At 40.1% G+C, this 16,052-nt stretch overlaps 1 protein-coding gene across 1 annotated transcript; it reads left to right on the forward strand.

Moving 5' to 3' along the window:
• Window positions 1-148: 148 nt before the first annotated feature.
• On the forward strand, window positions 149-12,568 carry CEP95 (centrosomal protein 95; the record flags this gene model as incomplete). The annotated part of the gene is made up of 21 exons (XM_079544191.1): window positions 149-170; window positions 888-1,016; window positions 1,387-1,494; window positions 1,807-1,920; window positions 2,158-2,263; window positions 2,728-2,837; window positions 3,262-3,476; window positions 3,734-3,800; window positions 4,423-4,466; window positions 5,504-5,625; window positions 5,938-6,061; window positions 6,252-6,363; window positions 6,877-7,055; window positions 7,316-7,408; window positions 8,332-8,482; window positions 9,661-9,821; window positions 10,220-10,294; window positions 10,755-10,907; window positions 12,012-12,158; window positions 12,249-12,320; window positions 12,392-12,568. The coding sequence occupies 21 exons, from the start codon at window positions 149-151 to the stop codon at window positions 12,566-12,568; spliced, it is 2,481 nt and encodes an 826-aa protein (XP_079400317.1).
• Between the last annotated feature and the right edge of the window lie 3,484 nt (window positions 12,569-16,052).

Consider the following 16,052-nt stretch of genomic DNA (forward strand, 5'->3'; position numbering starts at 1 on the left):
ACACGCGCCATAGCACCGAGGGCGCGAGCAGGACTCAGCGGGAGGGGGGGGGGCGGGAAAGGGCCTCTAAGCCCCGCCTCTTCCGGCGCAGCCCGCCGCTCCGCGCGGCCGTTGGAGCAGGGGGCGGCTGTTGGCGGGCGGCTGCGCCATGGGCAGCGCTGAGGGCACAGGTAGGCGCGGGCTGCGGCTCCGAGGGTTCCGCCCGTCTCCGCTGCCCTGTGGGGCCTCGCGGTGGAGCTGACGCCTTCCGTTTTATGCAGACGTGATGTTGCTCAAAGGTTCCCGCTCTCCTCTTTGTGTTGTGGATCCTTAAGTTTTTTATGCGCCCTCCATTTTCTCCAGCCACGCTTTTAAGTCTGGAGGTGGCTGGTTTGGAGGCTGAGCTGCAGGAGATGCTGCTCGAACCTGCCTCGCAGCTACGGCTGTTAAAGCGGTACTGCAGAGCGATCTGTGGAACTGAATGAAGAGTAGGAATGGAAAAGCATTTCTCCCCGTGTACAGAAAAGCAAAAGCAGTACCCAAGAGGCCTTGTGCAGGAACCACACAGTCCTCTTTCTTCCCTTTTCTCCCTTCAAACGGTGTCATCACTTTTCCAGCACCCTGCAGTCTATGGTAACGCTCGCTGCTCCTTCTGTGAAGGACGTCAGCTCTCAGCAGTGCTTTGGCTGATGCTGCCCGTGTTCCTCACTGCTCACATTTCTCTCTGAAGGAAATCCCACTGGGTGCAGAAAGCATTGCTGCCCTGATCACACCAAGTACTGAGCCCATCGTGTGGCATTGCCCTCGTATCAAAGCCACCTGAAGTGGTTCCATCTTTCACTGTAACTATCCATTCTGTATTTCTGTGTCTTCCAGTTCTGTTGTTAATATACTCTGCTTCTTTATAGATTGGGTCAACGTTGCCAATGATCTTTTAAGGAGCTGTCACGTAAACCAGCACATAAAGCATCTCTCAGAGTGCGGAGCTGATGTATTTGTTTGTCTTTATGAGTCGATCTTAGGAGAAAAGGTACCAGGTGGGAATGTTAATTCCTAAGGATGCTTTTGTGTGCCTCTGCATATTTTACAATGGACAAGTTCAAGTTTGCAAATTTTGCAACTAGGTATTGTTTGTGCTGGGAGTAAAGAATGAAAACTGTTTAAATAGTCAGTGTTCTTGTATTCAGTACTTCAGCTGATAGGATCCCCACATCTTCTAGGGGATATACTATGTTTATGCTTCTTTTTCATTAAAGGTTTCATACAACCATATAATTACTGAACTTTTCACCAAGTCATTTTCTACTTACAAATTAGTATTTTTAAACTAAAACTAGTTTAAGTAAAAATAACAGCAGTAAGCTGTCAATTCAGATAGCATAAAATATACGTATTTGTTTTAAATAGATTTCATAGCTACTCCTAGAAGCCAAGAGAACGATGCACATAATGTACAAGCTGTAATAGATTCTCTGGCATTGGACTACCTGCAGGTCAGCTTGTCACACATCACTGGTAAGTAGTCATAATGTGGTTTAATTTGAACACTTCATAAGAACCATATGCCACAAATATTATGTAGATATATATATAATGTTTATATATGTGTGTAATGGAATTAGATACAGTATCTGTAAGCTTTCAGTTATTAGAACTGAAAATATTTTAAGATATATTAAGTATTTGGGTGCAGCTGTGCTCTGAGCTGACACCTTCACAAGGATTTCCAGTCATATTCAGAAAACTCCTCTTCTTTGAAGACTTTCAAACTACTTATTAACAAATAATAAATTAGTGATTATTGATATGACCGTACCTTTTCTTGAGGTGAGAACATTGTGAAAGGAGAAAAGGAGTCTATCAGAAATCTCCTTGAAATATTTGATGGTTTGTTGGAGTATCTTACAGAAGAAGTCAGTGAATTCTCTTCTCAAAATGGAGGTGAGAAGACAGATTTCCATGTTTGAGGTATTGTGTTCTGATGATACATTATTACAGATTCTCCAATCCATGCCATTCCATAATCTAAATATAACCTTTATAATATTTAAAAAGCACTTATAATGTTATATATATATTAAGATCCTTAAACTATTTTAATAATAATGAAGATAAAACCTTTTAGTTAATATATAAAATAATTTTTCCTGAAAATTAATGCCTCTTCATTATTAACAGATGAGACTGTACTGCCCAATAGCAAAATGCAAACTGTATCTCCAGAGCAGCTGGAAAGCAGTGCTGGTCAACTTACACCATCTTTGGAACTTTCATCAGTTGACAGGTAAGAATAGCTTTGAATACATGCACTGACACAGTAAGTTACTGTTATTTTTGCACGTCTGTAGAGCAGCTAGCAATTCTCAGTAACACGCAGAAAAGAAACATCCATCCCTCAAATGGAACACAAGCTAACTTTTCCTCTAGATGGGCAGAAAAACATTTCTAGATCTTTTTTGCTTTGAGGAATTCTGATGGCATTGTTTCCCTTAAGCTTATTTTCCCCGTGAAACAAAATTCATTAAGAACTTTGTCCCACTTTTAAACGATTGCATTTTAGTTGAATAGCATTGGATCCATCTTCCTGACTTCTACATTGGTTTGTTTTGTGGAAGCTGGCCTCCTGTGCCCCGCACTGCAGTCGCCAGTGACTGAAGTAGAGCTGGGACTCTTCTGCATCTCCACCTTGTGGACTGAAGAGGCAAAGACGTTTAGAATAAACATTTTATCACTTCATGTTCCCCTTAGGTCCCAGTCAGAATGCTTTGTGCCGTTGTGTGATGCAGACGGTTCGGAATCTACCAGTGAATTAATTCGACTTGGAGATACTGGTCATTTGTTCTCAGGGAGAGGGGAAGGTGAGCTTGGATAAATATATATCTTTAAGACTAATCTGTAGTAGCATTTCTGCAGATAGCAAAATTGGTATCTGTTTTGCTGATGCCAAAACAGTTCAGCAGTTTAAATGTGTCAATGAACAAAAGTAAATAAGTCACAAAATTCAAATTCTGCTTCTTTTGGAACTCCTCTCAAATTTAGGTGTCTGTGCTGTTAAGTCACACCTGCACATATACAGCAATGCAGATTTATTCAAACAACTGATATGTAGGCTCAAGGTAGCCTACCTTTAAAATTTAACAGTTCTGTGCAATCAAACGAATATAGTAATTAACATTAGATACTTAATCTTCCCTCTAGTGTGCATGGATGATATACAGAAATAACATGCCACTTCTATAGATAACACTTTTAATTTCAAGTTCTTTATATTGGTTTCTTAAGGATCCTTGGAGTCCATTCACAGCACTGAACTGCCAAAAGAGCATTTCAGTTCCAGTGCTCAAAGACTCGGGGAGCCACTATGCCAGGCTGTTCCTTTGCTACCACCATTTCAGCCTGCTGAAGCCAGGTCCTGTGATCCTGTACACATTGATCACCAGAGCTTGGACAGTCAGTCAGCAGCTTTGGTTAACAGTCAAGAACTGGAATCTCCTACTGTAAGTAAAAACCCATCCTTTGTTTTTTATTAATCAGTACTTCCATGGTTCACTTTAAAACCATCTAATTGAGAGAGGTGTTTATAGTGCACACATGGATGCACGTAATCAACATTCCTGCACAGTTTGCAGTGCAGTTGACAATATAATCATGGTTGTGTTCTTGTACAGCTGGCAATAAAGTCAGCACTGATTGCCATGCAAGGCAAACCTGATGTATTACCTTCCTGTCTCATTTTTCTTGTGTTTTCTTCCAGCTTGAAATGTCGCTTACACAAAAACCTGATGATGTTTCAGGTGCTCTTCTGTCAAGAAAGATCCCTGGTGAGAGAATTTTGCTTCCTACAGAACAACTCCATGTGTCAAATATTGCCTTAATTTTATATGTAGTACAGAAAACATGGTTTTAAAACTACCAGTGCATCTATTTAGAATTCTCTTGGTGTTTTTTTTGTTTTTTGTATATAAATAGGTTACTTCCAAGCTGTTCACTGCTTGACAAAATAGCCTATCCCCAGTTCTACTCCTTTCTTACTTAATCCATTTAAGATGCCCCTGTACTACAGAAATCACTTCTCTGGATGAGCTTATTGTGAGCAGGGGGACGTGGCCTCAACATACCATTTTCAGACTGAGGAAAAGGTTCTTAATTGCTGTTGTAGAAATGGTTTAGAAAGTAGTTTTCATGCTTATTTTCTCTGTTGCCTGGGAGACACTGATTACCTTTCTAGTTTCCATAGCACTCCTTTGACACTGAAAATGTAAAACCTGAAAAATCACTGAAATGGATGTCATAACTGTGTAAACACAGTTGCCTAGTCATTATGTTCTCTTTGGCTGATAAGTTCAAAAGGCCACAGATATTTTTTGGTAGCTATTCCCACGCTAATAGGCACACTGCAGTCTACGTGAGTGACTAACACTAACCTGCCGTCTGCTTCTGCAGCAGGAGACAAGACCGTCCGGAATGATGCTGAGGACAATATGAAGGTAGATGTTGCAACTTCACCATCTTTGTGGAAGCTCAGTCGGTGCTGTTGGATTTCCAATTACTTTTCTTGTTATTTTGTGACACCTCTGGGCTTTTGGGCTTCTCACTTCAATGCAGGAGTACACTTAGTAACACAATGTTGTTAGACAGTGGCTGCATGCAGTTTGCAAGTCACCTCAGTTCTTTCAGGAAGTGTTTCCTCCAGGAAGGGTGAACACCAGTCCATGTCGAGCTCTAATTAATCACAAGGGCTTACTGGTTCTCTTTGTCTTATTCAGAAAGAACATTGAATATTCACTTCCTTGTGTATCAGTATTCTAAATTAGTAAGAATTTGGTTTTATGAGGTTATTTTAAAATTTTGCTCCCTTCCTAAAGATCACTGAATTGCCTGATGGCATATTTTCTTGCATTGCATTCTTGCACTGCCCTTTGCTTTTCAAAACCTACCAACCATTCAGCAGCTGCCATTCTGTGACTGTACTGGAAAATACTTTTTTTTTTTTTTTTGCCTTCTGCAGCCACAAGAGGTTCTCACAGCCGTGTCTGCTTCAAGCACTGCCTTTCTTTGAAACTCATTTTCAGTCGGTACATTTGCAAGTGTCTGCATGATGACCCTGAATTACTCTGGTTTGAATAGATAAACTACCAACCAACACTAAAGCACTGGCATAAGGACAGGAGTGATTTATTTTAGTATGTTTGCTATGAATTGCTGCTTAGTCCATACTCAGCACTAAGTTCAGCTTGCTTAGTGCATTACTTGGCACTGATCCCCCAGGCTAGTGAGGCAGTATATAGGGACACTGATGTGTAGACTTTGTTATTCTGATTTGGTGGCTTAGCTGTAAATGATTCTTAAACTGATCTATATTTTTGCTAGCTTATTTCCTTAAACATCTACTGTATGTGTGTGATCTCATGGTTCGAAATGTTTCTTCTGTAAATACTATTGTAGGATCTCTCCTACTATAATCCGTGGTACTTCTGAGCATTACTGTGTAAATCTTAATTTTTGCTCTTAATCATTTTTCAAGGTTCCTTGGGTATATGGGACTTCTGCCTCTGCTTCACACTTAGATCAAAAATTCTCCTTACACACTGAGCAAATAACGCAACATCCAAGCCCTGAATCAAGACATCTGCCTAGAAAGAAGAGGCAAGTTCAGTTTTCTTGGAGCTGAGCCATTTTCCTGTACAATCCCTCCTGTCTCCAGCTTTTCCTTTGTTTTTAATGAGGCATCTTCCTCAGCTGTATGACTGCATTTCAGCAGAAGCCTTTCCTACTTCCATCATGTGCACATTTTCTTAAGTACAGTTGTAGGCCCTTACACAGTGAGTTGTACTTCATCCTATAAAAATGTGCTTATGCAAAAAGTGAGCTGGAATTGTACGAGGTAATATTTATCTCTACGTTTTTAGAATAGAAATGAAATCTGGTTGTTTTTGTTGGTTGCTTTTTTTTTTTCAGATATGAAAATTCTACTGTACTTCAAGTTCCTCTTTCCCACAGAACAACAAAGGAAAACCTGCCTAAGCAAGAGCTGCATCAAGTATCACAAAAACTTTCTCACAGGTTAAATGAACTGGATTCAGTAAGTAAAATCTCTGTTGCATCCAGACAAGCTAGCCTTAGAAATAACAGCAGGAAACAATAATACAGATTTTATATTAATGAAAAAGCAATCTGCAATTAACACTGGGGATGGCACTTCTAAATTTGAGTGAACAATTGAACAAATGAACAATTGATCCTGACCCCCTTCCCAAAAATCTGTCCAACAGATGTTGAAGAGAGCTTTGGGTGGGCGTCCCAGAGAAGAGGTGACAGATGAAGACAACCTGTCCCAGCACAGTGACAGCGTGATGGATTACGGCCGAAGGAGAGCTGAGCGAGGTGATCACAGAGCCAGCCAGCAGTGATTCTTAGCACACACAGGTTTTAGAATGAGGAAAAAAATCCTTCTGTAAAGCTGATGCACTGACCTACACACAGCTTTACTAAGTTCTGTGCTCTGTGTCAGCGGCAATCTGATTTTACAGCGACCCAATACGAAGACTTGGATATAAAACTATCATGTAGCTTGATCTAATCCACACGCACAACATTATATTGCAAGATGGAGCTGTTTATGAATCTTGTAAAACAGTCTCTGTTGTTAACTTTAAATGGTTTTGCTGCTTTATCCTTTCCCATCTTAAATATCTCTTAGCACTTCTGCTGCCATAAAAGTCCCCACACGTAGGATTCGGAGCAGGGATAAACCTAAAAGCAAAGGCTTTAGCTTTTTGTCATTTAATTTGTGCTAAATATTTCAATTTTGCTGTGGATGGTTTTTAACTTGGCTGGAGCTTTTTTTTTTTTTTTTTGCTTGAAGCTGGGTAGTTACTAAAACCCCTCTCCTCACAGACATACCACACCTGAAGTACCCCAGCAGGACACGATCCCTTTCTCCACCATCACCCTCATCTCAGCATCAGCTTTTTTCGGAGTCAGAAGACATGCTTTGCAGTAATGGAAGAGGCCAAATGAAAAGCATTCACAACAAGTTGCAAAAAGAAAGGGATGAAAGAACACAAGCAGCAAAGGTAACTTCAGGGTTAGACCTGTTAGTTGTTCTTAGTACAGTTATGCCAAGAGTACTGGAATTGAATGTCCTTGTTTACTGGAGGCATTTGGCCCACTTTTATGATTTTGCACTGTTGTAGTTGTAGACTCCAAATACTGCAGAAAAAAGAAGTTTTAAGTGGAAGGAACAATTTTAACCCATATTCTGAAGAAGCTAATGAGGTATCTATCCATCTGGACCGGTTATTTTCTCTGCAAAGTTCCTTTTTTTGCTTTCTAGATGGTTGCTAAAGCTTATGAAAATGAATTAAGAATTTATGAAGCTCGGGAGAGGCTCAGACTTTCCAAACTCAGGGAAGAAGTCAAGGAACTGGTATGTAAAGCATTATTTTGCTAGTTATTTTAAAATTTGTCTAAATGCTCTGTCCAGGCACTGTGCACATTTTCTGGGTGCAAGAACACCTTGACTTCTAGTATTGGAGTTATAGAAGAGTTGTGTACTGAAATAGTGAACACGGGTCAGCTTTTCCAGAGACAAAAATAATTATCCCTTGGTTTTATCTAAAGTTGTCAGCCCTTGTAGGTAATATTCTCAGCAGTAGAATAACCATCATATGGTTTACATGAAGTGATTTCAAGAGACTGTGATTTAAATAACTATGCTAAGTCAGAAGGCAGCTTCTGTAGACTGGCCTGAACTCTCGTGATGCTAGTTATCTTTCTGAGAGCAAGTCTGACCAGCTGCAGGCCCTCTCAGCTATTTCCTACTTGCCTCCCCCATTCCCCAGGCTGAGAGCTGGATGCCCTGCACCGTGGAGGTCATTTGCTTTATGTTGTCATATTTATGTTTTTCTCCACCTACTCTAGAAGTCATTTTTTTTGTGCAAGGATGATTTTCTACTATTACGAATCTGGCAGAAGGGTTCTTGATACTTTCTAGTACTGCTACTTTCTTACGGAGTACTGGACCATCAAGGAACTTAGGTTGACAGCTGTGTCATTCTGCTGTGGGATGCACTGGCTGTTTTCACAGCTTTTGCAGAAGCAGTGATCAGGCTGCTGCAGAACTGTGAAGTGCTGCAAAAGAGCTGAGGTTATGCAATAGAGATGTAACCTTTATTTGAACCGTGGACTGCATTTGGTACATTTTCAACTTCTCAAGAATTCAATTCAGTATCTCCAATTTCTCATTCTACAATTTTTGATGCCATTTAAGTTCTGATATCCAAACTATGTGATCTATCAGTCTTGCCTTTCTCATACCTGTTCTCCATCTGTTTTACATCTGCTCCAAAGGAACAAGGATACAAGGAAAACATCTTTAAAGAATCTCCAAAAATCCCTCAGCCAGTGAGAGTTTATTCTAGAAAAACCACACCTTGGAATCCCAGATACAGCCAGTGGATTCCAAAACGAGGGACTGCGAAGCCAAAGAAAGCAGCTCCAAGTAAGAAACACAAAACTATACTTGGTGGAAAACTGGCATCCTTTGAAAGCATGTGTTGGAACTCCAAGCATAAAGGCATTGGCCCAATATATACCAGTCAGCTGTAGCATTTTCCCCTTCTTATGACCTCCATACGTCTGGATTTTTGTTACAGAAGATAATGCTCTAAGTAAATGTGAACCACCCATGCACAGTTCAAAACTCGGACCCAGTTGCTACCTCCTTAAACTCTCCTGGATTGTTTTCAAAGCTTCTTTCCATTCCTGCTACTCCTGTGTTTGCTCCACTCTACTTTGAGCTCAGTCTTTCTTCCCACTTTTTCTGAACATGTATTATTTCAAACTGGGCCTCTAGCTTTGCTGGGTTGGTGCTAAAACATATGGAGGTGGATGAGCACAATGTTTGGTAGGAAAAGACCCTGCTGTTGTAGCAGAAATTATGCCATGGGTTTTGCTGAGTCAGAAATGTTCCAAGAACAGCGAACACAAAACACAGCTCAGTACTGCCAAACAGCATTATGTCTGTCTTTATGTAAGGTCGTGGTACAATCCCCTAACGTGCCTGAATGTTGGTCAGGGACACTACTGGGATTTCTTGGTTTGTTTTTGGTAAGCGTTTGAAATGCATTTACTTGGTTATTACTCACTTGTTTCATCTGCCTGTAGTTTAGTTTATTTCTTGCCACCATAATCAAAGACGTAATAAGAATGTTAGTTGCAAATCAGTTTGTTTTCCACTTCTTTGTTTTCCACTATTTATTTCCACTATTTATACAGACCTGTATCTGCCACTGCATTAACAGTATTTTAAGTTGCTGGAGCCAATGAAACAAAGAAAGTTGTGTCTTATTAGTGACAATCTGAACCATCTGAAGAAGGGGATGCCTCCCTAAATAGGATTAACCATGGTAAAGGGGGAGACGTGAGGCCTGAGCTATAAAAGCCGTTCTTCAGCAGAAAAGAAAAAAAGCCACTTACTTGGGATTGGTTTCTCAGCTGCTGCATTGGAAGAGATCCTGTGTACTGCTGAGTTGAGCCTGACATCATAACAACAGCATGGTAGTTGCATACACTGTTCAATCTGAAGTATTTCCTAACTTAGGCTGATGCTGTCTGGAAGAATTCAGCACTAAATGTAGTTTCCAGGGGTTTATTGCTTACATCTTTCTTTACTTGTAGTGAAAGTCAGGGATGACGACCTCCTACTTCAGCTACTGGAAGAGTTCCCCCACCTGCACGTTTCCCAGCACGCTATGAACAAAATGTGGCGGCAGCAGCTCGCACAGACTGAACGGCTGAAAGCAGCTTCTGACAGGGCTAGACTCAAACTCCAAAATGAAGTGAGTTCACATTCTTACCTTTTAAGCATCAGCTGACAGAAGGGTAGCGCTCGTCAGATGGTGTTTCATAGTAAAATCATCCTGACTGTGCACCATGGATAAGGACACGAACATCCTGAACACGTCCTTTCACACTGTGTGTCTCAGCTGTGAGACAGAGCACGGCCACTGCTTGTTTACACCTGCATTTCTATTTAACAGAACTTATGTCATATTTGTAAGTTATCAGCATTGCAGCATCGTTAGTAGTGTTTGCTACAGCGATTACCTTACGCACATCAACTCAATATAAACAGCACAATAAAAAGGTAATATTTCTGGGACAACTCCTGCATACAAATGCCTGTCCTGCAGAATGATAGAAGTAACTTTTTTTCTTTTTTAAATTAAACCTCCAGGTTCAACAAGCCTTGAAGAAGCATGAGCTTCTTGTTGCAATTATTAAAAAAGATCGAGACCATAACAAGAGACTGGTATGTTCTTTGAACGGTATTTGTTACACAGAATACTCCCTGTTCATAAAAGGAGCATCTTATTTTATGACAACTTTATGCCTTTTGAGTAACTGTGGCCTCAAATGCCATGTAACTTCTGCTGTGTGGCCATCTGGACTAAAATGCCACTACTACATTTAGCTGCTGCTTTAAAACACAAACAAGCTGAGAACACGCGAGGAAGAGAAACTTCAGCCTGCTGGTTTTAATGTTAACAACACCAGCAGCTGTGGCAACGCTGACTCCTTAATTATCTGGTACTGCTGATGGCAACACTGCGCGAAGTCGGCGGTGATTACACTGCATTTATAACTTAAAGCTTTAAAATTGGAATAAGGAGTTTCTTAGTCAAGGACCCTATTAGAAATGATCAACAAAACTTGGCTTAAGCAAATCCATTGAGAGATTGGTGGTCTTACAGCAACTTTTTTCCATTTAGCAAGAATTAAAGCAACGTATCTACTGCCAGAAATGGACTCAGAGTAAGGTGAGAGAGAAACGCCAGCAAGTTGTTAGAGCCAGGAAATACTATGAAGATTACCGTGTCCAGCTGCGGGCCAAGATGATGCGGGCTAGGACAAGGGAAGAAAGGGTAAGCCCAAGTTGTTTTGCTTTGCAAGCGTGGAATTCTTCTGTACTGTTTGGATGCGATTGCTGAGGACCTGCAGTATCGTAGTACAAATAATGGTAGAAGGAGACAGAGGCAACTTAAGTGAACAGAATGAAGGAGCCCGGATTAAGTGGCTGGTTCCTTCTTTGGAAACACTGAGACAGTTGAAGGCAGGCCACTGTAAAACAGGAAGAATGCTTGATAGCGTTAAGGAAAGGAGAAAAAGGCTCACCCTCAGCATGAAAAAACAAGGCTAACATCAAGACAAATTGAAGAAGCAAGTTTTCAGAAACAGAATTAAGAGGTTCCTAGAGCTACCATCCAAAGAAAATAACCTAAATTTTCAGTTATGGAAACTGACAAAAAAAATCTGCTTTCACTCATCTTTGTTAAATAAAGTGGACTTTTTGACAGATGAACTCTATTTAGGGCTGCACATCACAGCTAAGTTAAGCCAGCAGTGCTAATTTATTTCACAAGAGTAGCTGCACAGTTCTCACCTTTCAAAGTCTAGGAAGTTTTGTGTATTAATTCACTGTTATTGACCTGAGCACAGTTTGTGTCTGAAGCTGTGCAGCAGTGTTCTTTTGTATGGATGGGAAGTGTGAGTGCAGGCTGCATTTCCTGTTATTGGAAATCTGGGTGAACATCCTGAATTAGACAGAGTGCTGTGGGCTGTAGCTCCACGCGTTCAGAGTTTGGTGCATATAGGAAAAATCAGCTTTGATCAGTACATCCCTGCTGTTCTGGCCACTCTGATTCATCCTGATTGAACAAATCTGAAAGATGTACTTTTTATAGGAATTCCAATTAAATGAATATTACAAAGATAGCTCAGCTGTGTCTGTACCACTGGTACTTGATGTGTAACTGTACTTTTTCAAGGGCAGTGACCCTTTTTTGTGATTGCCCTTTCATCAGGAGATAAAGCATCTGAAATATGTTAACATTTACTTACAAAGCAACATATCCAAATTAAATTGGTTGGATGAAGCCTTATGTTCAAAAAGGTTTGGTACTCCCAACAACAACACAGCTTTTTTAAGTTTCTAGGAAAATTGTGTTTGCTTTTTTAATTGTTGGCAGATATTTAAAAACTTATTTGAAGAAGGCTTAGAAATTCAGAAGCAAAGACTGAAGGAGCTGAGAGCATATGCTCAAGAGATGCGTGCTGAGCAAAGAAGAGAGCATCAGAATGAGCTGGAGTCCATGGAGAACTATTACAGAGATCAGGTAAGTTTAACCTGCAGCTGAAACAGCCACTTAATGTTTTTTAATAGAGAAGCCTTTCATTTCTTTAACTGAAACATGTATTGTGCTTAGTTCTCCATGCTAGCAGAAGCTTTATCTCAGGAACGACAACAAATCCGAACCAGAGAGAAAGCACAAGCACAAGTAAGGGTTTTTGATCTTGTGTGGATGTTTTCTTTCTTTATGCAATATGCTAATACCTGTGTTCTGTTTAGATGCTGCAGAAAACAAAGAGAGAGCTGAGGTCAAGGATGGAAAAAGAAATACAGCAACTGCAAACAGCAATAATGCAAAATGATGATGAAACTTTTTTTCAAGAACTAGAGGCAGACAGACTCAGATCTAGGCTTCAGATGGCTTCCTTTCAGTACAACAAAAGTGGTTTCTCTTAAGACATGCTAAATAGCACTGCAGCTGTCTGCTGAGCTGGAGGGGAGTCTCTGAGAAGTGCTGTGACAGGAAGGTGGTGTGCAGCTGCTGTTCTGTAAGATCAGATCTGTCATCTCCATGTGCCAGAGGCACAGCTGTTGGTACCTGGAACTTTGAGTGCTTTTATGATTAATAAAGTTTTAAGCTACTTTCTACTGTGTAGCAAAGCTGAAATGATGTCAGAATTTTAACGTGTATTTATAAAACTTATTTTACTTTTTTCTTCTCATAAGGAAAGCAGTTCAATTTTTGCTGCAATTTGAGAGCAGACATCCATTCAGTAACACAGAGATGAACCCCTTTCCAGGAAACCATTAACATAAAAGCCAAAATAAGACCTTTGTTGTTCAATTAAGACAATTAGCACAACCCTTATTTTAGGCAGACGTCTGCAGAAAGACTCAGAGTGTAATAAGCACTTTCCCCTGAAACGAGGGCGGATTACTTAATGCTATTTGTTACATTTTAAAGTAAACAATTAAGAAAAACTGAAAACTTTTTAAACCATTGATGCTGTGACAGTGCAAACAGCATACAATTTATTGCTCAACTTCTGCATGGGTACATACATTAAGTACTTAAAAACCATTTTATACAGATCTTTTTGTTAAAGCTCATGTAACAGCTGGGTGAAAATACAATGATACCAATGCTAAAACACTCTGTAATAAATACAATGGAAATGATAAACTAAGAACTGTCAGGTTGTGGAGGAGTAATTACACTTGTATAAACTAATTACAGCTACAGACGAAGCTCTGAGGATGTGGTAGAGCCAGAAACCTACTACATAGTGTAAAGTACAACAAATGGCACCTGGTAACTAGATGGTGCAGTTTAAAATCTGAAGCACTTGGAGCATGCTACATTAAGCTGTATGATGCATTCTTATGATATAGAAGCAAAGCTTTTACTTCCATCAATGCAGCTAGTTTAAACGCACCAGAAGTTCTATACAGATGTAGTGTTGTAGGACAAGAATTTAAAAACAGCTTGTGTGCTCTGGACTTTAGTACAACACAACAATTTGGTAAAAATAAATCAGTTTAGGGAAACTGAAACTATGTGCAAAAAAATTAGAATACATACTGTACAAAGCACCATTACAAAACTCTTTACACCGAGAAATTAAATCCTCTGAAATTCAACTGTGTACTGTATATCTGAAATCTACAAAAGTTCTGTTCATAATTAAACATTCATATGAAAAGCAACAGCATAAAACCATGATGTGACATTTCTCTAAAACAACTAAAGACTGGATAAAGTAAAACCCAGTAAGAGGGAAACATTGAAATAAATATTCACATTAATCATGGGGTGAAAGTCCAAGGTTAAAATGCAATATTAGGCTTAGCACCTTTTTGAGGGCAAAAGTAGCTGACGTGATCTTGAAATACAATTTTGCAAAGGCATCAACTAAAGTTTTCTGATAAACGCGAGTGATGAGGTGCTTTAGTTAAAGCTCTCGGTCATTATAAAGGTAGAAAGGCACTCAAAATACTTGGTATATTCAACCTCATCTGTCAGCTGTGGAAAGTCAAATGTAAATTCATCTAGGTTTGCTTATAATATATTAAATTTACAATATTTATCTGTGACAATTTAAAAACAACTCTCTATGCCATATCAAAATGGTTGGTAGAACAAACAGATGTACTGCTAAGGCTGCTGTGAAAATGAATGGTATTTATCAGCTGATCTGCACTCTACATTCTGCAGAGCTCATTTCCTCCCTCCTCAGAAATGCTTTCATGCTGTAAAGGTGGCCACAACCAGGTGTTCAGTACATGAACCAGCCTAAGGAGGTGGGCAGGGAGAGGTTCCTAGGAGGGTACAGACGCTGCGGTCAGGAGGCACTACAGAAACAGCCTTTAAATAGTGCTGAGGTTGACTGCCTGGGGAAAAGAGAACAGCGTACCTTTCCCCTGGAGTCACCAGCTGAGCCCCGACTTCTCCCAAAAGCTGGATCGAGCTGGATTTTACATCTGGCATGCTTCCACGATCAGGGTGTCTGCAGCCACAGCCTGAGCAAGAGCAGAATTAAATCCCTTACTCAACAACCACGTTTTGATTCTGTGTCAGGAGAGCTTCATGTCAGACCTCCAAACTTGATGGGCGAGAAGAGGACTTTGGGAGTTATGTCACGCAGTGGTCCCCAACCTCAGGAAGCAGTAACAAGTAAGGAACGCAGTGGGCAAAATCCTACTTTGCTTTCCAGAAAAACTGGAGAAATGCAGTGGTGGCTTCTCTAGTAGGGGCTCCCTACCATAACAAAGGTACCAGCCGTTGTAAGAGTGCAACAGTCCCTTGAAATGAAGAATGGCCTGATATATTTCAAACCTGGCTGTTACAGCAAGTTTCTTGGCTTTATGTTTACATCCCTAAGTAGCCTCACCCCTGCAGCCAGCCCAGAACAAGGAAGCAAGTCTTTCAGAACAAACCTTCCAGCAACAGCTGTACAAAAATATATATATAATCAAATGAACATGTGGATTTGGCTCACCAGGTTCTTACCACAATTCTAGAAAGCAGTCCATTGCCCACTATTCTAATACACAACATCCAGTAGTAGTTTACTCACTGCGGCAGTCAGATTTGGCAGAACAAAATGAAGTTCAAGCTCCAAGGAACAAATAGAAAATGAGCCAGTTCACCGTGTGACTCACACTGCTGTTTACATCCCGGTGTTTAAGCATTTCCAATACCCTTCACTTTCTTCTTATTGACAGTGTAAAAATAGTGCAGACTTGATGACTGATTGCAACCTACATTAAAAAACAACACTGATTGGAAAAAAAAATGCTGCCTGTTCAAAGCTTCTCACCGAGAGGAGAATGCCACTGCCTGCTAAGTAGAGCCATTCATCTACACACCATGAACAGATCGTATGGATCTTCACTGAGATTTCCCAAACTTACTTCAAAATTCAGTTCCCTCCACTGGTAGTGCATTTTATTCCCCTTTGCAGAGATCAACCCATGTTATAATTCATATATATACTTACTTCCATCCCTACAATCAATAAATTATGTGCTTTTAAAACCTCATTTTTGAAGCACATCGCATATTTCAGTTAATAACAACATTTTTAGTTTTACTGCCATTTTTCCTTAGTTGTAACTCAAACCCACGTGTCACGAGCAGCTAGACAAAGATTAAATTATGTTTTACCTGATAGATCTTTAGCATCCACAATATATTATGTGATTTGGCTGCATTCAAACAAGCTTTGGTCGGCTGGGTAGGATGGGTTCTGTAATGAACTGCAAACAGGTTGCTGCTGTCAAATGTTACCTCATCACCATGCACACGAAGTTGAAAAATGCAGTGTTTAAAGTCAAAAGTCACAAAAAATACTCTTGACTTGTTAGAAAAATGCTGCGTAAAAAAATCAAAACGTCTGCTCTTCATTAAAAAAGGTCTATTCCACATCTAACACAAATA

This window comes from Tetrao urogallus (genome assembly GCF_951394365.1).
Source record: "Tetrao urogallus genome assembly, chromosome: 18".
In the NCBI taxonomy this organism is placed as follows: domain Eukaryota; kingdom Metazoa; phylum Chordata; class Aves; order Galliformes; family Phasianidae; genus Tetrao; species Tetrao urogallus.